General features: G+C 44.2%; 1 protein-coding gene across 2 annotated transcripts in view; it reads left to right on the forward strand.

Moving 5' to 3' along the window:
• The window catches only part of jarid2b (jumonji and AT-rich interaction domain containing 2b), a 106,855-nt gene that overhangs the window by 49,964 nt on the left and 32,840 nt on the right, over positions 1-24,051 (forward strand). For both annotated transcript variants that reach the window (XM_085262942.1, XM_085262943.1), the window contains exons 3-4: positions 6,741-6,867; positions 20,186-20,409. In XM_085262942.1, coding sequence (XP_085119068.1) covers positions 6,741-6,867; positions 20,186-20,409 — 351 coding nt within the window. The remainder of the gene's footprint in view (positions 1-6,740; positions 6,868-20,185; positions 20,410-24,051) is intronic.

Genomic DNA, 24,051 nt, shown 5'->3' on the forward strand with positions numbered 1-24,051 from the left:
AGTGCCACACACAACAAAACACGTGTATAGGTGTTGTTAATTCCACCTCCACTCAATAGCTTTACACATTTACACCCATCCTGGGGTCAGGGCTCATTAAAACACGAGCCTATCAGAAGCCTTAACTTGAGTTAATACCCGAAATTACTTACTAAAGACATAAATCCAATCCCATGGTCGAAGCCTGCTCCAGAAACAGTTGAGGGAATTTGTGTGTTTTTTTTTTTTTTTTAAAAAAGAGAGGCTGAAACAACATGAGAAGAGTGAGTGCACAGGGGGGATGAACAGCTTGTTTTGAACCAAGCTGCCACCATGTCTTTGTTTGACACTGGTGTTCCTACACACACATACACTCACACACACACACAAAAGCCCTTAGCCAGCCAACAGCGGTGATTTGAACTTCACACGTGCCTCAGAAGCTATTCTCAGTTGACATTAACACAACCCAGACGTGGAAAGAAAGAAACCAGGAGGGAAAAAAGAGCCTCTGAAAGTTCACGCCCAGTCTTCCAGCTCGGCAGAAAGAGAGACGGGCATAAACGGGGAGGTGGGAACCTCTTTTGAAATGTAGCTTATTCCTTTTCCTCGTTTCTTATTTTTGCCATTTTTTCTTTATTAAACACAAAGATTAAAAAAAAATAAAATAAAAATCCTTTAGTGTTTCTGTCCATAGTGGTTCTGAGTGCCACCCCCTCCCTCCCCTCCTTGTGTGCCAGTACATCTCCGTGCGTCTGTCTGGCATCTCATAGCTGCCACTCCAGAGCTCCTCAGGGCCTTTTAAGCCGCCGCGGGTAGCTGACCTTATCGCCTGAATAAAAATGACTCATTAGAAAGCGTTGGCAGCCTGTCGCACCGGGGGTAACGACAGCAGCCCGCACTGACACAAAAGGGAGTCGGGCTGAATAGACGGGACCTGCTGTTTTAGAGCACCGTGGGTTAGCGAGGATTTGGAGGCAGTGCGAGCGGCACAGTTTCCTCTCTCGCACAGACATTGTGGTGAAACTGTCAGCCATTTTGGAGGATCACACTCAGCATGCACTACATCCTGAATGGGCAGCCCCTGCTGTTTTAGAGGACTGCGGGTTAGAGAGACTGGGCATATTTTGGGGCCAGACATGTGCCGCACTTTTCAGCCTCATGCAGGCGTCGTCGTCTGTGTGGAAGTATCAGCCATTTTGGATAGGACATTGATGAAATGATGCAAGGCAGGAAATTCCTTGCTTATTTACTTAATTGACAAAAAAATTTAAAGAGCGAAATTTGTAAAACTGTGATTATTTAAACTGAAAATGACAAACAGTCCATTTTCTTGGACTGGCATTTTCTTTTTAATCCCAATGACAGAACGCTGAAAAAATCAAGCTTTTCAGAGTGTTTTTGTCAATGGACGATTGAATTCATGTTATTTCAGATCTGATTGAAAGCGTGGCATCTGGTCGTCATCAAACCAAGCTTCTAAAGCAGCTTTTTGGCCCTACTTTGGGCATCTCTCCATCCCCTCTCCCTTTCCTCTCTCCTCCCTCCTCCGTCACTGTGTGGCAGCAGCAGCTATCTATTTTAGAGGGAGGTGTGGCGGCCTGTCAATCAGCCGCACGTGCCGGTCTATCTCCCGCCCACCCCAGCCTTCTCCCTGTCCATAACCAGTAATCATGCCATCTCCCCAGCCACTTTACCTTTTGCTAGCTGGCAGCCGTCCGTCTGTGTCCATCACACTTCCTGCCTCTCGTGCCTCCTTCCCTGCATTATTTATCAAATAGCATTATGCCCTTCTGCATCCCAGCTTCTGCTCATTAATCCACGCATCGCAGCCACATTCTTTCTCTTTTTTCCTTCCTACTTTTCCCTATCTCCCTCCATCCATTTGTCCTTCCGTTTGTCCCCCCCACCCCCCTCCTCCAACGCAGGGTTTCCATTACACATCAATAGGACTCTGGTTACTGCCTTCTCCGCAAGCTCCTGTCTCCTCTCTCCCGCCTGCTGCTCAATCTCCTCGATTATGTATCTCCACGCCCACAGTCCCCCTTTTTTCTCCCACAGCTCCTTTCATCTGTCTCCGTCTTTCTCGCCATCTACCTCCCGTTTCCATTTTGTCCTTCCTGTACTCTGCCCCTTCTGTCCCAAGTATCTACGCTACCTGTCACCCTAACCCTCTCACCCTTTTCCCCTTCCCCGCCCCGTTCTTCCGCCATTTGCCACCCTTCAGTCTCCTCTTCTTCTGACTCGTCAAAGCTATCTCTCTGTAGCCACATCCCTACCTCGCTATCTCGCTTACACCCACCCTTTCCTTTCCTCTCTCTCCATTTCCCTGAGTGCTATTGATGGAGGAACTGGCTGCTGGCCAAATTCCAGGAGGCGCTGAAGAGAGGGCTCCCTGTTTGCCCATTTCTCCGACTGTCCCCCCTCTCTCTCGCTCTCTATTTTCTTTTTTTCCCCTTTCTCGTCTGGCTGCCAGTCTCACGACTTGTTGTTCCTACCCGTTTTAATGCACATCATGGCCTTTCCCTCAGCTCTCAGTTTGCTGTCTCTCTGCTGTCTGTCTGCATTTCCCGTGCTGCCACCCGCTTGCACGTCCAGAGTGGCAGCCCGTGGCAGCTTGAAGCACTGTGTGGGACCTCTATTCTCTCTCTGGTGATAAGATGCCGGACAGAGGACGACAGATGAAGGTATACCAGCACAGACAGGGAGGTGGTGATAAAAGAAAATCACGGTAGCTGGAAGAAGGCGAGTTTGGATTTCAAGCGAGGCTGAGAGATTGTGTCTACTCGGCCCTCTCGCGCTTTCCCACAACAGTTCGAGCCATGATAGTGTCCATTCTTTACCTTTGATGCTTCAGTTATAGCCTTGAACAGCACAAAAGCAGATGCCGTGTTACAGAAATGCACATAGTTGCGAGCTTTTTGTTCTGGTTTGTGGTCATAGCTGCACTATGAGGTCTAATTTTAGAAGGAAGAGCACTATATTTGGGGCTATTTCAAATCCCATTGCCAGGCAGTAAGTTTTGGTATGTGCTTCTACTCTCAAAAAAAGAGTCTGGGAATGGATAATACAAGGAGTTTTCCTGCAATAAAGCTGCCCATCTTTTTTGTTTTACTTTATCCCACACTTTAATTGTATACAGGCACGGAGGGCTACTTGAATAAATAGCATAATATGGAATTTTAGGAAGTCACCAGACAAATTACTCCCATACGTCTGCTAACCCATTTGTTTTTCTTTTCATAGCTGTATTTAAGGTCTTTATTGGATTCTCTGTCTGATACCATATCTTTGATTTTGCACATGCAGCTCTTGTTCATGTATTCTTTGTTGTAAGGACACATTCTGCCCCTGATTGTCTCCATCTTTTTTTTTTACTTTGTGTGATTTTTCCCATGGCATGAATGTAGTTATAGCTCTACTTAGTACTGCAGCTTGCGCTCTCTTCTCAGCCCCATCATTCGCTTCCTCCCATCCTCTCGAGACGTCGAGGTGAGCACCACGCGGCGGATCCGATGGGCTTAGTTAAGCATGCCTAAAATCTGATTAGACCCCACCTATTTCCCAATAGGACCAGCCATTGGAATGCCCCACTGGCCTGGTCCTCAGGAGCTCCAGGGGCTTGAGTTTAGGACCCTCCCCTCTTTCTGCCACGCTTGCCCATCCCCGGCCCTCTTTTCTTTTTTTCTTTTTTTCCCCCAAGATGCTCCGTTCTGCCCCTCAGATGGGCACTCATGTGCAACCAGCATATGTTGAACAACTCTTTGGAGGAATGGGGTATGGCAGCGGCAAGGTAGGGGGAAAGCGATGGAAAGCTGGAGGGGCGGTGGGGCTGGTGAAATGTGCCTCTGCCTATTTGTTTGCGTTCTGTGGGGACATCACGCGTCAGTCATTTTCAGAGCACAATTAAAGTTAATGAGCTATTTCTGTGTTTGCTCTGGTGTGAGTTCCCCTGTCCAGAAGTTCTAATGAGTCTCTTGCCCATTTTCATATCGGTTTATATGACCCCCCCCCCCCCCCTCAAAAATCTAATTACCATTTTTCATGCCAACATATTAAGCTCTGAAAGATGTTTTAATTTAATTGAATATTTAGAATATATTCCAATATTTGATTGAATGAACATGTTTTAACCCCCGTTTTATAAAATAGTACTTTTATGAAGGGGACTTCAAAGGAGTTGATTCATTAAAAGAGTACGAATGTAAGCCTTTCGTGCCAGCCAAGACATTGTGAGGCAGTGATTCACCCCAGGCCTATAGACTTAGAGGCTCTCCAGCACCAACATATAAAGCGTTGCCAGCAGTGCGATGGCCTTACTCATCGCGGCGGTCTTTGTTAACTTTATGAGCGCAAAGATACATCTGATGACTGTATCTCCGCAGTCAGGTGCTGACCTGCCTTGCGTGTGTGAGCAAACCCCAACAGCCCGGTTGTTTATGCAGTAATGAGAAAGTGTGTGTGTCTGTCTGTGTGTGTGTGTTCATTCAGCCCAGAGCACTTTTATAAATCTCAGTTAAATCATATGTTTGAAAACCTGCTTTTTTTTAACCTGCTCTACAATCACTCAACTTCATTCTGTCTCCTCCGTTATCATTTGATCTCGCCACCCCGCTTCCCGTCCGATCGTTCTCAGATGACACGACGCCCGGGCTTGTTCGGCAGCAGTTGTCTTTGCTAGCAGGATATCATTCAAGTTGCCACTTATTCTAACCCGTGCTCCTCTGCGCTAATCGTAATAATTTGTTTTCCTTTTTGACACCCACTATTAGGAGTTTGTGAAGCAGGGTTTTCAGAAGCATCAGTCAAAAAGGAATTTGGCCGGGTGTCACGAGAAAACTACGAGTTACTCAGAGAAAAGAGAGAGGGTGATAGACCAGTGGGGAGGTGTTCTTTCAGTGAATAAAAGGGTTTATGATGGCTTATGAAGTTTCTTGTTAAACAAACCCCTGTGAGATGTGAGTGTTTAGTGAGTCACTGTTGCTCTTTTCAAAATGAATGTGAATAATTCAGCAGCCTGCCATACCAAAAGTCCAGCCAGGCAGAAATGCTTGTCAAAACAGGTCAAAAGAGGTAAAAAATCGGATGAATTATCCCCTGTGTCAAATGTTTGCAGTGTTGTTTTACTCACTGATATAAATCTTCAACTTTCCGCTCAGCAAAGTGACACTTGAGTTGGCAAGGGAAGTACATTTTTAAACGTGTTACTGCCCCTCTGTCTCCAGTCGATTGGTCTCCTTGGCAGCGCTGTCCTGTTTTGTAATGACCCCAAAAAGCTTTAAACTTGTCCAATTGCCTCCCTGATAAGCAAGCCCACTCACGCTCTGCTGTTAAATCGGGCAAGCCCCTGCGTACACCTTCCAACAACTACAGGAGCCGCGTACGCTGAAACCAAATCTTGTTGATATCTTTTTTTTATTTGGTTGTCTGCCTCAATTACCGTTGACTTCGACTCCTACATTTGACCTAATTAGAATTCTCGGTGCCTGTTGTTGCTTTTGATTTAAGAATCTGTCTGGGGGGCTTATTTTGTTTTGTGCGAGTTGCTTGCTAAATATTTAATTAGGGCTCTGTCAATTGGGCTCAGGGAGAACGTCAAGCCCAGCAGTAGCCATTTCTGCGAATGGCTTTAGGTTGTTCATAAAAATTCTTTGTCAGAGGGCAAGCGTCACATATTGTAAGTCAAAGACAACAACAGCTGCTCGTAGGGAAATGTCAGTATGAAGGAGATTCAGTACCTTTCTATCCTAAGCTGGCCAGGGGGCAGATACTGGTGGCTCTATAGCAGTTCAGAGATTTCTATTTTTTTTTTGTCTTTTTATGGTTTTATGATCTGTTCTTTATTAATCACGTTATATTTCGCATAGGATTTTTCTTTTTCCTGTATCATCTAAAAGTTTTCTTTCAGTTCAGATCTTTTGAATTTGGGGCAAAACTCAAACACCACCACGCAGTTCTACTTTCTCCAGCTTATGGCTATATAAGGTACCACCCCAAATTTCCCACTGGTTTCTCCCTATTGCCAGGGGCAACGGTTGACTCCAAACCACATGATCAGCCCAACCCAGTTGCTGCCTCAGTAGCAGATGTGTATGTGGATATGTGTGACACATTCAAATTCAAATTCAAATTTTATTTGTCACGTACACAGTCATACACAGTACGATATGTAGTGAAACATTCCTTGTCTGTAATATGTTGCGTGATGACCCTGATGAAGGACCATCACGCAACATACAAGTCGGGCAAGCAGTAAAGTTGTTCTTTATACTACAAGTGTCATAGGGTTTAACTTCTTCGGATCCTCTTCAAAACTACCCCATGATGCTGCAAAAAGCTGTGGCATTATGAGGTGTGAAGGCCCGTATGTAAGTATATGCAAAAAAAAAAAAAAAAAATGTTGCAACAACCTCTACAGGTGAATACAGGTATGTCTGGCTCAGGTGTACTTGTGCATTTGAGATGTTTAACTAATTTGTGCTCTCTTTGTGTTCGTCACTCTTTCGCCATTTCTTTTTCTGTGCCCTACACTCTCAGATGAAGCAGAACTACCGTAATTAATGATGACATCAAAAAAGGATGTTTTAACACTGTCATATATAAACTTTTGTTTATTCCCCAGAGGCTCAAGATGTATCTAGATATTCAGCATTGATTCTCTGGTCTAATGTTTTATTGACAAAGAAGCGTTTTGTATGAATGGCGGCAGAAAGCTGGAAACGTATGCTGGCCAGGCTGTAACCATTTTCCTTTTTTTCCAGGTTCCCTCGCCAATGGGCAGCTCAACGGCTCGGGGTCAAAGGGCAGCCACAAAGAAGACGGGTCGTTGCGCCGTCAGGGCCTGAAAGGAAGCAGCGAGTACTGCGAGGACAGTCCTGCAAAAAAGAGGTGTGTGTGTGTGAGATGTTTCTGTGTCGCTGAGTTATAAAGAAGTTTGCAGAATGTTTGGGTGTTAAATGCATGCAGAAAGAATACTGTGAGAAGTTGAGAGCATGCTGTGCACACTTGGTATAAATTGTAAGTGCAGCAGAACTGCGCTGACTTTTCTGAGCTCGGAGGTTTCATAGGTTGCCACATGACACCAGCTGCTTTTGGGTTCTCTTCATTGTTTTTGAGACACATGCCTCGTCTTCCCCTTTCTCTCATCTGCTCTTTCTTTCCATAATTTATTCAATCTGTCTCCCCATGCCACCCCCCCCCCCCCCCCCCCCCCCCCCCCCCCCCCTCGTAATACCCCCGTTACAACATCCCCGGTAAAAATCAGATTTATGAACTTGCTGCACATACACACTTTGTCATGTTTTTTTTTTTTTTCTCCCCTCTGACTTGACTTCTCCCCTCTTCTCTCCCAAATGTTTGTGGTGAAATGTGGAGCAAGTTGCCTCTGAGTTCTGCGACAGTTGCGTAAATAGTATGAGTCTTTAAATAGCGCTTAGGTCTCTTAATGAGCCCCCTCCCCCCCCTTTAAATCTCCTAATGCAAACACAGTTTCAGTCACTTATAATTAGCCACTTGAAACAATGTTCCCATGCATTTCCGAATGAATCGGTTAAAAATTGGAATTGAGCACAAAAAAGCTGTTAATTTCCATCCAGCATTATTTTTTTATGAAGGCGTTTATGTAATGCGTGAATTATTGAAAATGATTAAGTCTGTGAAACAACAGTCATTTTCAGAGAGATGTTCTTGAGCGGGGGTTGGGGGGGGGGGTGATATAATGATGTTTAAATGCGATGCTTTTAATGTGTTCAGCATGAAAAGGAAAAAAAAGGCTTGAAATCTTCAGCTGAAATAAGATTACAATGAAGTAAACGATACAGAGTTTTAAGCAGATTTCACATTATCTGTTATGTGTGTACCTCAGCAACGCATCCACACAGAGATAACATCATGCATTCCTCCTTACATTTCTGTGTCCAAAAGCAGCAGCCATAAACCTTTTTTTTTTTTCTTTTTAAATTTATACTTTCATTCTCAAGCTGACAGCCACTGTCGGTAGCAGGTGTGAATGTGAGTAAGAGCACATGCCTCCTCCTGTTGTGCAAGCGTGTGTGTGTGTGTGTGTGTGGTTTTGTTCTGCCTCTGGTCTCTCACACGCATTGACACGACATCCAAGCGTCAGTGTAAAGCTGGAGGCGGAGTCTGGGGGCCGGACAGCAGCAGATGTCCTTCTGTAATGAGCAGCCCATACAGGCTCCATTCACCGCGCATCAAGCACCTGCCCAAGTCCTCCTAGCTGTCATTCGATACTGTAACCTCAAAATCTCACTTTGGTTATTACGAGCTTTCATCTACCTTGATTTGAAGCAGGTGGCCCCTGGGCCAACTTATACAAGATAAAAGTATAAAAGAAAGAAGGGAATGTTCCCCCCCTTTTCTTTCTCACTTCATCAGTTCAGTGATTCTTTTTGTTTGGACATTTTACCAGAAATGAGGCTTGGCTGGGAACTGAGTAGCGTTTGGAGACGATCCAGATCTATTATTGGGTATATGTTTTTGGAAGGTTTTGCAAGATAGGGAAAATGTTTCTTTTGGAAATATGAAAAAATTGAGACTCTGTTTTGATATCCTCAAGAAAAGATCATCCTAATGTGGATCCATATATTCTTCTGGATCCAAGGACTGCATACACGTTCACAGGCTCTGAAGGGAGTTTTCAGCCTCGGTGAAGTTCTGCGGTTTCTGACTGCTTGTACAGTCGATCTTAAAGTCAGACACAGCAACTTTGTTTATTTGTACAGTCACAATTGCAGTGTGGGCTGCCTGACCAGGCAATAACCAAAGGATCATGTGGCTTAAATAGATGGTAAAGCATAAATGCTCATCTCTGTAAGGAAGAAAAGCGCTGAAGGAGTAAATTATAATAAAGATGAGCTCACATTTTCATTTTCTCTTGCTCTGGTGGCCTCTAGTGCTCTGTGTTGAGTGGAGTTCAGTTAGAGGCCAGCCTGCTCTGTGGTTTTCATTAGTTCACCACACACACATACTCACAGTGGGGCTGAATGAAGAAAGACTCTCTATCTGATGCTAATGAAACACAAGCCTAGCCAGTACTTGGCAATGCCTAATGCCCTCTTAAAAAGCTTATTTTGTGTGTGCGCTTTATGCTTGAAGGATGACTCCGGTGCCCTGGCAGTGGGCGCCCCTGCACTGTTCCTAAACGGGCCTAACTGTGACGATGCCAGGAGCTTTTTACACCTGGCACTGGCCAAAACAGAAGGGAGGAGCGATGGCGTAGCGCCTTCCAATTCTGCGTGAAGGAAAAGTTTGTGGATCGAGGATGAAGGGATCGAGTGTAGACGAAGAGAGGCTGGGTGGAGCCGCGAAGAGAGAGCGATAGGAAGAGGGGCAGAGACAGAAGGACAGGTGCGAGTAATTTTTGGCAGGAAGCGGCGCTCTTTAGAAGTCTTTGAGATCAGCTCTGTGTTTGCCTTCCCATGCTCCTGAGATTGGTGGGTAGACTGGCAGGACATCCCGTCAAACATGCCAGCTTATTGTAGCCCTGTCTTACAAGCTTGACCATATTCTCCAAATGGGGCTCCCTTGCCAAGTTTGAGTCGAGGCGCGCACACACTCTCTTAGATTCACGACCCTATGCAGTCTCTTTAATGCCACGGTTTACTGACCTAGTTGTTTTCCTGCTCTTCTGTTCCTCTCCCATATTTGACTTAGGTTGATTAATAAAACGGCCTGACGTGTGTTTACCTGTCAATAACAAAGAGGTTGTAGTTTCATATTAAGATTGTGTGTGTGTTTGTTTTACAGGAGCGTCCCCTCAAATAATTACCACAGTTAGTCATCATCCGATGAATCTGGTTCAGTCCTAAGTGAAATGAGTAAATCATTCACAAGTCTTCTGTTTGAATTTTGTGCTGCCGCTCTCATGGTTCAGTCAAAACCGGATTCCAGTGTGGTTTACTTTTAAATGACGTGAAGATTTTTGGTTTTGTATACAGAGGCGCGTGTGGGTAGGAAATCCATTGCTGAATTTTGATAAACATTAACCTGGTTTTATTTGGGCAAGCTGTAAATGTTTAAAACTTTCCAGCATATTTGATCACATCATTCAAGATTTATTGAAGCCGGTTTACTTTGTTTAATCTGACTTTTAGCAAGTAGTTCAGCTGTGTGTGAAAGCAAATGCAAACTTTTGAGGCAAAAGTTCGGGCGCTGTGTGTTTGTGGGCAGAAGTATCTATGTTAGACCAACATCTAAGCTTAATTTTAGTGTTCTCTCACTCTTTTTTTTTTTTTTTCTCCTCCTTCCTTTTTCTTTTTTCGCCCTTCTTTTTTGCTGAACCCCACTTTTGGCTCTCTTTGAATCTGTTCTCTCTGTCTCAGCCAAGACACACACTCAGCTGCTGCTGCTTGTTTTGTTTCGACTTAATGAATGCCAAGTGTGTACACACGGAGAGACACACACACACTTGTCTTGTCTAGCATAACCAATGCCTCTTGTCAGTAACGCATAATCACCGTTTCCATTTATGAGGGATTACATGCATGTGCGCACAGGCCTGCACACACGTGCACACTAATACGCACGCACACAGTGAGTGCGTTTTAATAGAGGGCCATAATGTGCTTATTAATTTGCTTTAGATGGTATCGTGTAGCGACCTATATGCACCGCAGCACCTAGCTGTTCCACCAGCGCCTAATGGATGAATAACAATGTTCACGCTGTATTTTGCAATTCTGCTGCTTTTACCTGCTGCTGCAAAAATACAGCAGATTCAGATATAGTTACAGCACGTGAGGCCATGCTGGACAGTCGTTCCGTTGCAGTTTAAATGATCTCTTCTGGTTTTTCTGTCAGTGACTCACCAAAATCTCCTCTAAACTCTCCTCTCGTTGTCGCTGCTTTGCCGCGGCTTTATGAAAGCCTTCCTTGCCACTGAAATAAATGGCAGGGTGAAGGAGTATTAACCATCCGCCACAGTGCATAATGTCACTCAGTACACAAACTGGCTCCCGTAATCACTGTCAAATGCTAGTGTAATTGTAGCACAGATTGAGCATGTGAAAACTGGTTTGCGTGGCGCTCCTTATGGCATCATACAACAAAGTCTAAACGCTTCTTGGGATTTACTGTTACGCAGTCGTAAAGTACTAATTTGATCTTTTGTAAGCCAAAATGTTGAGATGTGTCAGACTGTTGTAGTGAGCATAAGTACCTTTTTTCTGTCATTATATTCAAATCAATGTATGATTTGATAAGAATATCTAAATTTAGATAACACTTTCAGGAGGGGGAAAAAAGCATGACCTCGTATGCAAGCCATCCCTTTTGTTGTAATATTAATACCAGAGCTCAGTTGAAAGGTGTGCATGAAAAGGCGAGGAGGGGAAAAGTTTCAGTGTGTTGACAGAGATGATCTGCAGCAGAGAGCGGTGAACCATTGACTGGGTCGGTTTTTCATCTCAACCTGGGAATCTTCTGCAAATTGGAAACACAAGTGGGAGATGGATCATTTAGGAGCAATCAATGTGTGTGCGTGTACTGTAAGGTTATTTGTTTTTGTTCTGGTAGTTACATGACAGAACACAGTACTTCTGCTCTTCATGTAGCAGAAAATGCATGCACTCAAATGTTTGTTTTATGGTTGATCTCCCTAGTCTTTATTTTATTACTCTATCGATGTTCCTACCTACTTATCAATCATTGGCAGTAACTTAAGGTCACTGAAGGTCTACATATTGCATGCCATATTGAATTTGGGTAACTGGACTAACGCCGTGCCTGCACACCACTCCCATGAGAAATTTAAGGTGGACTAGGTCAGAAGTCAAATGGTTTGAATTGAGCAGTGTGTCTTGTTAAGGGTTAAAAAGGCCTAGAGACTGGTTAGCAACCATCCTGCAACCACCAGTTGCAAGAATGAAATATATATTCCTACAATATGTCACGGAGGTTGTAACCAAATTCACCCAGCAACTACTAGCAAAGATGCATACAGCACTGTCCCTAAAACCACTCGAGGTTAGAGGCGCTTTCCAAATCATTGCGCCCAATGGACTGTGCCTGCCAGCAAAGGTAACATTTAAGTACGAGGTTTCGTGTTTATCTCGTAGTGCCACGAGGATAAAAAAGGAATCAAAGCGGGAAATACGTTTTTATTTAATCTTCTCTGCTATATGATCACTCTCAACAACCTTTGAACCCACTGGTGTTTTGTCAACGTGGTTATTTCAGTGGCGTTTAGCCCAAGTGTAACACAACTCATTCATTTGTGACAAAGGGGACAAAAGGTGACTTCCATCTGACCTAATATAGCATTTATATATTCACAGAGATGGCTTGGCTTTCTCTTCACATTTGCCTGTCACACCATCTTCCCTCTCGTCACCCCCGCTCCAAAAAAAAGAGGGTGGGGGCAAGGTTATATTTAAATGTGCACACAGGCTCTGCTATATATTTAATCTCAAATGAAAATCAGTCTTACTGTGACTGTTTGAAGCATGAAACCACCGAAGCTCCTTATGTGACAAACTCGCACACAGTCACACACACTCACATCTTGGTAACACTCATCTTTATTTATCCTGATGTTGTCACAGAGCGGTTAAGCATTGCAAACTGTATGCTGGTGTAAGCATCACTACTGCGGTTAGTAACAGCCTGTTTTAGTGAACTACTCTTTGTTTAAGAGCGAGACAATAGGAGGTAGACTTTCCGTGTGCATATTTGTCTTCATGACAGTTAATGATTGTTTATTTTTGTTTGTTGTGCACATGCTCATTGTATATGTGATTGGGAGTCTATGGGTGGGCTGTTTGTTTACACAAAGGTCACAGGGTTGACCCGGTCAGATCACTGCAGTGCCATCCCTCCTCTAAATGGATGGAGACAGAAAAGCAATAAACACAGGAAGTTAAATGAGCGTTCGCTTAAAACTGCTCATAATGAGCGCTCGTCATCAACTTTAGGGTTTGTGAATCTGGGCACTTATACACAATTTGGTTATTCCGCTTTGAGGCTAAAACGGCATCGCTAAAGGCAAATTTATTTCTGCATTTTAAAAAAACAAAACTGTACTTTTTAAAGTGTGAACGATAACACAAGGTAAAGTTGAAATCGAGGCGCTCATCACTACGATTTTACTGTAGAAGCATGAACATGCAGAAATGAAGGCGACAGTGCTGCAAGCCTGAATGCTTGTCACTGAGCGCTGCTGGGCAGAGCTGCTTGTCTAGCTTTGTGTTAGCATGCTGTTCACATCCTTGCAAAGATCCGATGTCGTCAGCAGTGTTTTTACTCTCCCGGACGCAGGCATGTTTGATGTACCCACAGTTATAAAAGTGCAAAAATACCTTACATCGCAGAGACAAACATCAGAGACCTTTTTTCCAGGGTGCAGAAGTGGTTCGGTGAACTCGCCACACGCTAGGACGGCTGTCTGTGAGGATCAATATCCTTAATGGATTTCCAATTGTTTTGCAATTTTTTGAGTAGGGTCATGCTTAAAAAACAAGCTGCACGAGCACGATCTGCTCAGTCATGCAGAAGCATTAAACTACTGTGTACTGAATAACCAGGCAAACTGCAGGACCCTGTATGGGTGTTTACGTTTTCATTACCAAATTGTATAAGTTAGTGTAACTTTTAGTTGAAGTATATCAGTAAAATTCAGCTGGGGGAGGACACAGTGACCCCCAACACCCCTGTCTGTATCTGCAACAGAATATAACTGAGGTGTACTGTAATGTCATCACTTAATCACTGAAAAGTGTAATGTGATCGCAGTAACGTGTTATTTATAACTTTGTAGCGTGCTACATCTTGTGCTGTTTAATACAACGTTCTGGTTTGGTATCAAACATAGTAGCTTAAGGTTTTTCTGTCATACAGTCTTTCACACTGTTGTTTGCACATACAGTCTAACAGTTACAGCGTCATCACTGTTTTCGTTGCATTTTCATGAGTGAAAGTCTTATGGGCTTAAGAAATTCTTCATATAATTTCTGTGTACAACAACTGCTAAAACTGCCGTACAACACATGCTCTCACCGATGATCTAAATCAGGCAGAAGAGCAGATTAAAAACATAGAAAGGCTTTATCGCTGCATATAAACATTAACGGAGTGATTTTAAGTGGACAGAAACCACTCGGACTCAACACGCGCACACAAACGCACACTCTCACACTCAGCTGCAGTGAGGTGGTATTTTATCAGGACCATGTGGGCCATCTGGAGCCAATTAATACATCCCCTAAGGTGCAGACTCTGGATCAGTTCTCATCTCCTCAAACTATAACCTTTTATCATGGGAGTGAACATCAAGTCTGAGTGCAGCCCAGCCACAGATGCTGCAGACAAAGTGTCTCTCCAGATGTGCTCGTATTCATGTCGAAGACGATAAAAAATTAGCACCCAGATTTTCATTGTCTAAGATGGTTTTAGTTTATTTTCTCCTTCTCTCAGATTGTGGTGGTTACGATGCAAAGTTAGTTTAGAAGTAATTGTCTATTTTATTTTATTTATTTATTTGTATTAAGAGTAGACCGTGCGCAAATCAACACACAGGCTGCTAGCTCGTGTTTCCCTCGCCAGCCTCATCTAAATATCTGGTTGCAGTGGTGCAACAAATATCTGAAAACAAACCAGACAGCCAGAGCTCCACTGTGGCGACTCCACACATTTGACCTCAAGTCCACAGACACAAGTTTCATTAAAGGTCTTCTTACATGAAAAACATTGAAGTTGCACAGGTTTCTATTAAAATTGCAAAGGCACCCAGGATTGTTTCGAACTTCTATTTTTTATTTATGGGCGATCGTGGCTCAAGAGTTGGGAGTTCGCCTTGTAATCGGAAGGTTGCCGGTTCGAGCCCCGGCTTGGACAGTCTCGTCGTTGTGTCCTTGGACAAGACACTTCACCCGTTGCCTACTGGTGGTGGTCAGAGGGCCCGGTGGCGCCAGTGTCCGGCAGCCTCGCCTCTGTCAGTGCGCCCCAGGGTGGCTGTGGCTACATTGTAGCTTGCCATCACCAGTGTGTTAATGGGTGGATGACTGGGTGTGTAAAGCGCTTTGGAGTCCTTAGGGACTAGTAAAGTGCTATACAAATACAGGCCATTTTTATTTTTCTAATGCTAAAATTAAATAATGCTTTCATGAAGCTTCATCAATATGGAAAGATGCCAAAGCTACAGCATATTCAGTCACTAAAACGTGCTAGTGTAGCAGTCCTGCTTAATCAGCGTTTAACTTATTTTCTTTTGCATCCATTCTCAGTCTTTTTATGCAACAAATGGGTTGATATGAGGTTTAATGATTCTCCTGGTTTCAGCTCCATTAAAAACAAACAGGCACATTTGCTTAGTCATCTTTTCCCCCTCCCCTCTCCCGCTGCACTCTGCACCCTGCTGATGTGCTGAAGCTGACTTAAGGAGCCAGTTTAGACCGGAGGTTTGTGTTTGCGATAACGCTCTGCTGTGCTGCGGGTTATTGAGTTATTGACCGAGTCTGCAGAAGAAACTCAGTTGTTGCTGGCCTTCCTCCAGTGGCACGGGGTCAAAGATGAGGGTCAGTTACTGAAGCTTGTAGACAGCGTGTTTCTCTGTGCCATTTCAGCAGGCGGGGAAGCTTGCCAGCACCCTCGTAAGTCTGACCACACAGAGAAGCCCGGCCATCTTAGAAACTCCCACGGAAATGGCTGTCACTGGGAGGATGTTGATAAGATGGAGACGGAAGACGAGAGCTTGAAGTTGCTCCGCGTTTGACTGACAGGGTCCATGTGCTTGTGATGATCTATGTCAACTGTCCGCAGCTGTACTGCTTAAACAGAGTGGAATTCTTCTAAGTGAAGCACACTGAACTAGCTGTGTCTCATCTTTCTCTCTCTTCCCTCATCATCACCCCCACCCACCCACTTCATTATATATGTTAGTGAGATGGTGCTTTATTCTATTCTTTCTTCTTCTGCCTTTTTTCCTTCCGTTTGCCAGGATCTCTGGCTGACAGGGTCGTCAGATTTTCTCACTCTACCTCTCTCAGTGATAATCAATGCTCTCGTGCCTCTTGTGGCTTGTGTAATATTAGACATTAGAGCAGCCCTTTGAAGGGTGGGGGTGGGGGTGGGTGCAGCAGGAAGGAATGAAGGGAGGAAAGGATGGATGATAGGTGGATTAGAAAGGGATGAATGAGGACATCCTGCTGTAATCTCTTTTCTTTTTCTGCCGCTATTGGAGCCCAGTTTCCTCTTTTTTTCTTTTCCCTACCCGCGTCTCTCCGGCTCGCCTCTCGCTCTCCGTCAGTCAGGGCAATCAGTTTAATTTTAACTTGCGTAAGCCTCACTCTCTTCCTATGGCACCATACCAGCCAGTATTCTATACCTCAACACGCTTGGGAACGTGATGTACCCTGATTTCTGCACATATATACACACACACACACACACACAGACACACAGACACACACACACACACACACACCACTGGGCAGACGGAGGGCTAAATCAGGGGTTCATATTACCACTCGGCTCTTAGTGCAGTGGGAGCAGGCATGAAGTAAAACAGTAAAGTCACTACAAATTGTTCCTCCTCTGCTGATTTCTAAACGTTACCATCCTCCCGTCTCTTGGATGCATTGCTTCGCCCGTGTCTGCTGTGCTCATGCACGTTTGATCGTCCATGACTGCTAGAAAGACATGATTCCAGTGGCAAAACTGGTTGGACAATTGGCTGAACTCGTTGCTGTAAATGTTTTTCATGCTCTTAAGTTCCTGGCACCTTCGTAATGATGATGACACTAATCCTGTTAGGCTGTTTTCGAGGGAGAGAGCTGCTTTTTTGTTTTGTTTTGTTAAATAATAACCTGCTAGCTGAAATGTAGTCCTTGCAATATAAGTGCTGTGGTTTAATTTATCTGCTTTTATGTTCTCTTCGTAACCCTGCATTATCACATCATCGGCAAAGCAGATCTGTTTTTATTACCTTTTTTAATTTTTTTTTTTTATTAGCCATATCTCTGCTGTTGGAATACCAATTTTTTTTTTTTTTTTTTTTTTTTTTTTTTAAAGAAAAGAAGAAATGAGGAAATTAGAACTGGCACTGCACAATTTAGCCCAATTAGTGAACTTCTACTTGTGCATGTTTCCACTAATATTTCGGTGGTAGCACGAAGTGTCTTTGATGTCAGTTTAAAGGTAACAGCGGATTGGCCGGCTGTGGTTGATGGTCTAGACGGGATGTAGTAAACACATCACTTTATTAGCTCATCTGTCTCCATCCGTATCCTTTTGCTTGTCATAATCCCAGGTGTCTCTCTCTCTCTCTCTCTCTCTCTCTCTCTCCCCTCCCCCCCTCCCCCCTGTTAAATAGGATCCTATTTATGTAAGGCTGCAGCAATAAAACTTTGCAGGGTTCAGCTTACCTAAGAGGCTTTTATGGAGAGCTCAATCTTCCCTCTGCTTACTGTTTAGAAAGTGTTCATGGCTCGCTATCAATTATAGCGAATGCTGTAATCACATCAAGACGGACTGCTTGCGATATAAAACGAGAGATGGAAACAGTTTGTTGGCTTTGGCGAGTTTGAAATTTGGACTTTGGGTTAACGGTTTACAGCAAACAGGCTCTTCGTCTATATGTCGAAGTGCTCAAGTTTGATGTTTCTGGGTAATGTTACTATGATCGATTCACCTCTTTTTATACACACACACTCTCTCCTCTATATGTCACGTCATTTCCTGTTCTTGCTTTCACACAAATGTGGCTTCAGCTTAATTTTATTGTTAACGGTGCCAGTTTTGATTACATTTGTAAGTGTTGTGCTTGCCTCAGCTCTTTCTCTCCATTTTTCTCTGTGGTTTCTTCACTGGTTTTCAATAGTTGGAAGACCCGCAGAGTCTGCCTAGAGTGACTCGGGTGTGCAGAAGCTTCACTTTCATGTGTTTTGACCCAACTGTCAAACTCATTTCTGTCCAGAAAATATGACCCAAGGCATTGATCAGCTTGGAGCATTACGATTTTGAAGAATCAGTTTCCAGTTCTACTTTTTCTTCTAAAAGTCCTCTATGGTCTTGATAATATGTTGATTTTTCTTTCATTCATTCACTACATCTTGCTTCTGTGTGAGTGCAGGGCTATTCTTGCCCCATGTCTTCTCCTCGTCCCCCTCCTACTACCACTCATTCTAACCTGTTTGACTGGTTGGAAAAACTTGGCTTTCTGCATTTTGTGCACTTCATTTACTCCATGTCTGTTTTTTATTATTATTATTATTATTATTATTATCCCCTTCGTATTTATTTTATCTTTTGCAAGTAGATCACAGCCTTGTGTGAACTGACACCCGCCCTCATTTTGCGGTTTCTGCTTGTTGAATAGTCACGTTCCCTTTTTAACACCTCGGTGCCGGCGACACCCCACGCTCTAGGCGTTGCTTTTTCGGGGTTACCTCTCCGTACATCTGTCCACGCCTTTCTACTGAACATCTTGGGGGAATTTCTTTAAATTTAGGAGAAACATGCACTTGGACTGAACAGTTTGGTTTTGTTTTTTTTTTGGGGGGGGGGGGGTTGATCAGACAACATGGGGACAGAATTCACTTGTTAGTTATGCGAAATTTCCCATAAATTTCCGATGGGGGTAAAATGGATATCTTATACCTAAAAGGTGGAGGCCCAGGAGGAGGCACAGTGGCGTATTTGATAGTCGTCGTCTTTGCGTAACAGTATTATTAGCACCTCCTGTATGAAAATGGCTTTTCATACCACATTTATTCGAGCACTGCAAGTCCTAAAACTTTACAGTTTAAATTAGGATCTCGTGTGTTAATAAATTTTCTTTATGAAAATCCAGACTGATGAGAGTTCAGTGTTCACTGCTTGTTGGTAAACAAACTGCAATTTTTCCTCAAACCTTGCCACCAAATGTAGGGCTTTGTGTGAGCAATCATCTCTCAATTTCTCACATATTGAGCTTAGGCCAGGAAATTGACACGTTTTGACTCAGCTCTGTTCTCTGATTGGAGTGTAATCGGAGCGCTGCACCTTTCAGTGGCTACGCCAAATGCATTGTGGGTGTTCTCCAGACATGATCCTATCTATCCTTACCTCAGTCCGGTCCGCAGCAAATTGACAAATAATACCAGGATATCGCATTGCTTCTATCACTACTCCACAACACTTACAGCATAGCTTCCCCCCGCCACACACACACTCACTCTCTCTCTCTCACTTCAGCGCTAATCGATTGAGGCCACTTGATGGTTCACACGCCCCCTGACACTCTGCGACTTTTATACTCCATGCGTGTATAAGCACGCGCCTACTTTTTAAGTGCGCGTGGAGAGGGAGGGTCTGCATCCATGTGCCTGCACGTGCGTGTATCAAGGAGAGGTGGTGTGTGACAAGCGAGTCCGTTGCTTTCTGAGACATCTACCTCTTTAATATTCTGCTCTTACCATCGCCTCCTCTGGCACACACTGTGAAATAAAGACAGAAAAGAGACAAGGAGAGAGAAAAATGAGAGCGACGTCTCAAAGGCTTTGTGCATCACAGAGGAAAGCGCGTACAATGTAACAACAGAAGTGAGGGAAGGAGGAGTGAGGAGGAGACGAGGGTGGAAAAAAAATTATGAGACAGAAAGATGGGGAGATGAAGAAAGTTGTTGCCGGTTAGCATGTGATTGTTTTGGCACACTGTCCTTGTGTAGTTGGTTTTTATCAGCTGCCACTGACAGCAGAGGCTCTGCCTTATAGGCGCTTTTCTTTTCTTATTCAATAGCGCTTAACAGGAATGAAAAAGAGGAACTACAACTACATGTGTGAAAACATCGTCAGCTCATGTAAATGCACACATTTAAATACACCCACACTGTCGGTGAGAATGGGCAAGTCGGCCACTGAATGTGCGCTTGTTGCATATCAAAGCGATCATGATGGATTCGCTCCCGTTCACTGAACAAATACACACACACGCACAGAGTAATCAATTCTTCGCTAGAGGGTAATTGTTTCAACGAAACCTCCCTACAGTGAGACAATGGCCAGTGGGCCACAGTAGTAAAAATGATAGAGTGGGTTTGCAGGTATGCAAAAGAGTCACATTCTGTTTTATTTTTAGTCGGCTGCAGACGGAGCTGCATTGGGGTTAAATGTTGTACTTCTTCCAACACACTGGCTTATGTTACTTGTAAATTCTGTGTTTATGTGCAAAGGATCCAAGGGTCTAACTTGTTGTTTTTCTTTCCCCTCCCAACAAGGCCTCGGCTCCAGGCCCAGAGGAAGTTTGCCCAGTCGCAGCCCAACTCGCCCAGCACTACGCCCATCAAAGTGGCTGACTCGGGCGGCCTGAACGCCGGCCTTTCCACGGTGCCATCCACGTCCCTCTCGTCCCTCTCCGCTTCATCCCCGTCCTCCTCCATCCAGGACCTCTCCAGGCGCAAGCCCAAGACGGAGGACTTTCTCACCTTCCTCTGCCTCAGAGGTAAGATGCAGCAGAGTGGAGCAGATGGAGACATAATTACATGCGTGCCTACAACCAGCGGCAGAGCGGGAAAGCATATTGTTTAACAAGAACGCTGCAGATATGATATTAAAGAGGTTTTTATTCAAGGGACCGGGGCTGAGGTCTAACGCTAGAAAGGGGATGTTGCATATTAATTATCCTAACACCAGGATATGCTTCCCTATTGTTTGGCTCTATGCACATAAAGATGCGTGCATAAGCAACTCCAGGGAGCTTAGAATAAGTTTTGTTAAGTCAGGTTTTGATCACCCTCCACCCACTCATAACACACACAGACAAAACCCTTCACACATGCTGCATCTAACTGCATACTTGCCCATGGCTAAGATTATCCTGCATTTCATCAGCTTACACATCTCCCCCTCCCACCGTTCAACAACTGTCTGTCTCTTTAACACCCTGCCTATCACCCTCTACTACAGCAGCTGTTTCGAACATGGAGTACTCACACAGCCTGCACTACAAACTCTGCACAGGTTCATTGACACTGTGTAGCACTTTTGATGTCAAATGAAGTGGAAAAGCCACAGCAGAGCAATTAGCAGTCAAATGAGTTACGCGCGTGTGCGCTTGCTCCTCTTTGTCTCATACAGCAGCATTGTTTGTCTATTTGGGTTAAAAACTCAAAAGGATACCTGATAAACTGAGCGCAGTCACTCAAAGGAGCGCAGATATCCTCGACACTCAAGGTTGCTAAACAACTCTTGTTCTTTTTTTCCCTCTTGAGTTAATGAAGGGCTCATGTTACTTATGATCTATGCTCCGCTGGCCGGGATACAGAGGGGGTTAGTCCTCTGCCAGGACACTGCAAAAAGTTTTTTTTTCTTGTTGCGCTAAAAGTATGAAGTGCTACTTATTTTATTACCTTAAAACATTTCCAAGGCCAAGGTTAAAAGACCCAGGACTATAAATTCTCTTTAAAAATCTGCAATCTTAGCTCGCAAAAACCTCTGTAGAATATGCAAGAGTTTCAGGATTCAAGGCCGATACGATCTTGAATCGGTGAGAGACAATCATGGCTCAGTATAGAGACGGCTTGACAGTTTCTAGGTTTATCTGATGCATGTGCACTCTTTAATTTGCTGTTCCTGTTTACACTGTAAGGTATATGTTGAAACAGCTACGTCTACTACATGTCTTGTCTGAATGTGTTGTGATGTAACGATAACCCCCTTGCTCTCAATCATCCCTTCTTAAGAAAAATGAGAGGAGAGGGAGTGACACGTTCATCCCAAGGTCCAAACATTACATAGGACCGTTTATCTCAAACAACCTTGGTTGTGACTTCTATCCTTCGTGGAATATCTCACCCACCCTTTTTTCTTTAAAATGTCCTCGCAACCGAAGTTAATTCCTGTGAAAGACAGAAACACCTTGCTCTATAGATTAATTTGCCGTTATCGTTATTAACCTCTGCCCCTCCCACAAAAGTCCGCTCCACACTCGGGAGGGGGGAAAATTTAGATTAAAGTCTGTCGGGCGTAATGGCTATATGTTCCTGTTCTGAGGAGAATACTCCTATTATGGGATGTCATTTTAACCTTACAGGGCTCATTCAGAAACGTGTAATTGGAAGTTGCTAAAATGGACTCGAGCCTTCCGTGTGATGAGCCTTGATTTACATATATAGGCCATGATGTTACATAGGCTAATGATACAATGTCCCATATACTTTGTGGCTGAAATTAGACTAATCACTTGGTGCTAAGCTAACGCCGTGCCTTACACACGAGCAGTTGCAGGCTAATGAAGCGTGGGTGACTTGTTCTGACTCAGTTTTGCTGTTGTCTCTCTTTATAATTAAGGGCTGAATTAGTGTTTTGCGAGCAGATTTCAAGCGAGTGTTTAGCTGCACTCTGCTGCGCTTTAATGCTAATTTTAGAGCTAGGCTGCTAAGCTAACGATTGAACAGTTTTCCACAGCCCCCCCAGTGCTGCCGCTCCCTGTTCTACCACTGTATTTATAGACACCAGTTTGGCTCTCTGTGCGTGTGTGCTCCATCCATGCTGTGAGGATGACATTTTCCTTTGCAGGGCTTCTTCTGCTCAGTTTTCCCCTTGGCCTCTCATGTGACCCATATGCAGGGACCCTTACCAAGAGAGGGACATGGGAGAATGTCAGCAGAGCCCTTGAGGTTTTGTGTGTGTGTGTGTGTGTGTGTGTGTGTGTGTGCGCGCGCGCGCGCAAATCCACACCAACCACTGATGTGTCCTGTCCTGCTTATCTCCTGTGTGCCCTCATACCATTTTCTGCGTGTGTGGGTGGGGGGTTATGTCTACGCGCCAACTACCTGCACAAAGCATGCAGGGTATATAGGGAGACGCAGCCCATGAGGACATCTGTGTTAGCCTGGTTAATCTTTTCAAAGAGACTCCAGTCTTTGATATCTGAAAGCTCCAATCCCCTTTAAGATTCTGATACATGTCTCTGGTGATCTGACCACCACACACATTAGGCTCCTTCATGTCAGCTACCAAAAATGTCTCTGACAGAATCTCCAGCTGTGTAATCATAGCCCTGATTTCCCTTTCATTTTGATCAGATTTTTAGCTTTTTTTCTTTTTCTGTAAGCATTAAGTGACATTTCTGCCCAGAATATCTCATCAGTGGTGATTTCTGGGGTGTGACCCAGGTCAAACGTTCAAGGTGTAAGCAGAAATTTGTATTCTCCCCCCCCCCCCCCCCCCCCCCCTTCTCCTCCTCCCCCTCCGTGTATCCACTGCAGTGTTGTTTGCTTATCTTATCTGGAAAACATTAAGCATCCACCCAATGGGTTCTATCCATCACTCATTCAGACAGCCACATAAAAGCAGTTAAAACATGAAAGATTTGAAGCGATAAAGTGAGCGACCCAAAAAAAAGAAAAAGAAATGTTGTGAAAGAAGCAGGACTCGTGTGTCAGTCTGTGTTGAGAAATTGCAGTTAACATGTTGTTGGTGCACCTTTTCATCCGATCCCAGCTTGTTTATTGACGCCATTTTGCTCTTGTGGGATTTGTTTTCCCTATGATAATGAATTGGCTGACTGCTGTGTGGTGGTGTTGTTGTTGTTGTTGTTGTATCTGAGGAAAAGCTATTTTTAATTCCTCCATGGGGGAGCAGGGGGTGCTGGATTATTCTGATGCAACGTGGGAGTAACTGGACAGAAAAGTAACAAGAAACAAAAAAACAGCAACAGAGATTTCTATCTACTATATAGAAGGATGCACATCATGTATGCTCACCACCCACACTGTCTTGGGTCTGTGTTCAATGTGTGTTTATCCCACTGTTCAGCTTTTTCTCCTGCACACAAACACACAGACACACACCGTAGCAAACAAGCCAGAGTGCGCAGTCCTTGCCTGTGTTCTCAAAATGGTGTTTATGTGTGGTCCAGGCCTGTACTTGGGCTGTTTATATCCATGGAGAAAGCCATTTGGGTGGTAGCCAGACAGTCTGCCTCTGGCCTTGTCTGCCTGTTGTAACAGGGTAGTACTGCTGCATACAGGGTGGGGGCAATACTGATGAGAGCAGAGTGAAGGTGTTCATTTCAAATTGAGATGCTCAGTATTTAAGTTACCCCCACAGTCAAAGTCAAAATGATTTGACATGGTTTCGA

This window comes from Mchenga conophoros, linkage group LG22, assembly GCF_057382185.1.
Source record: "Mchenga conophoros isolate Kocher_MC1m ecotype Shallow Benthic linkage group LG22, M_conophoros_male_GT1.1, whole genome shotgun sequence".
NCBI lineage: Eukaryota > Metazoa > Chordata > Actinopteri > Cichliformes > Cichlidae > Mchenga > Mchenga conophoros.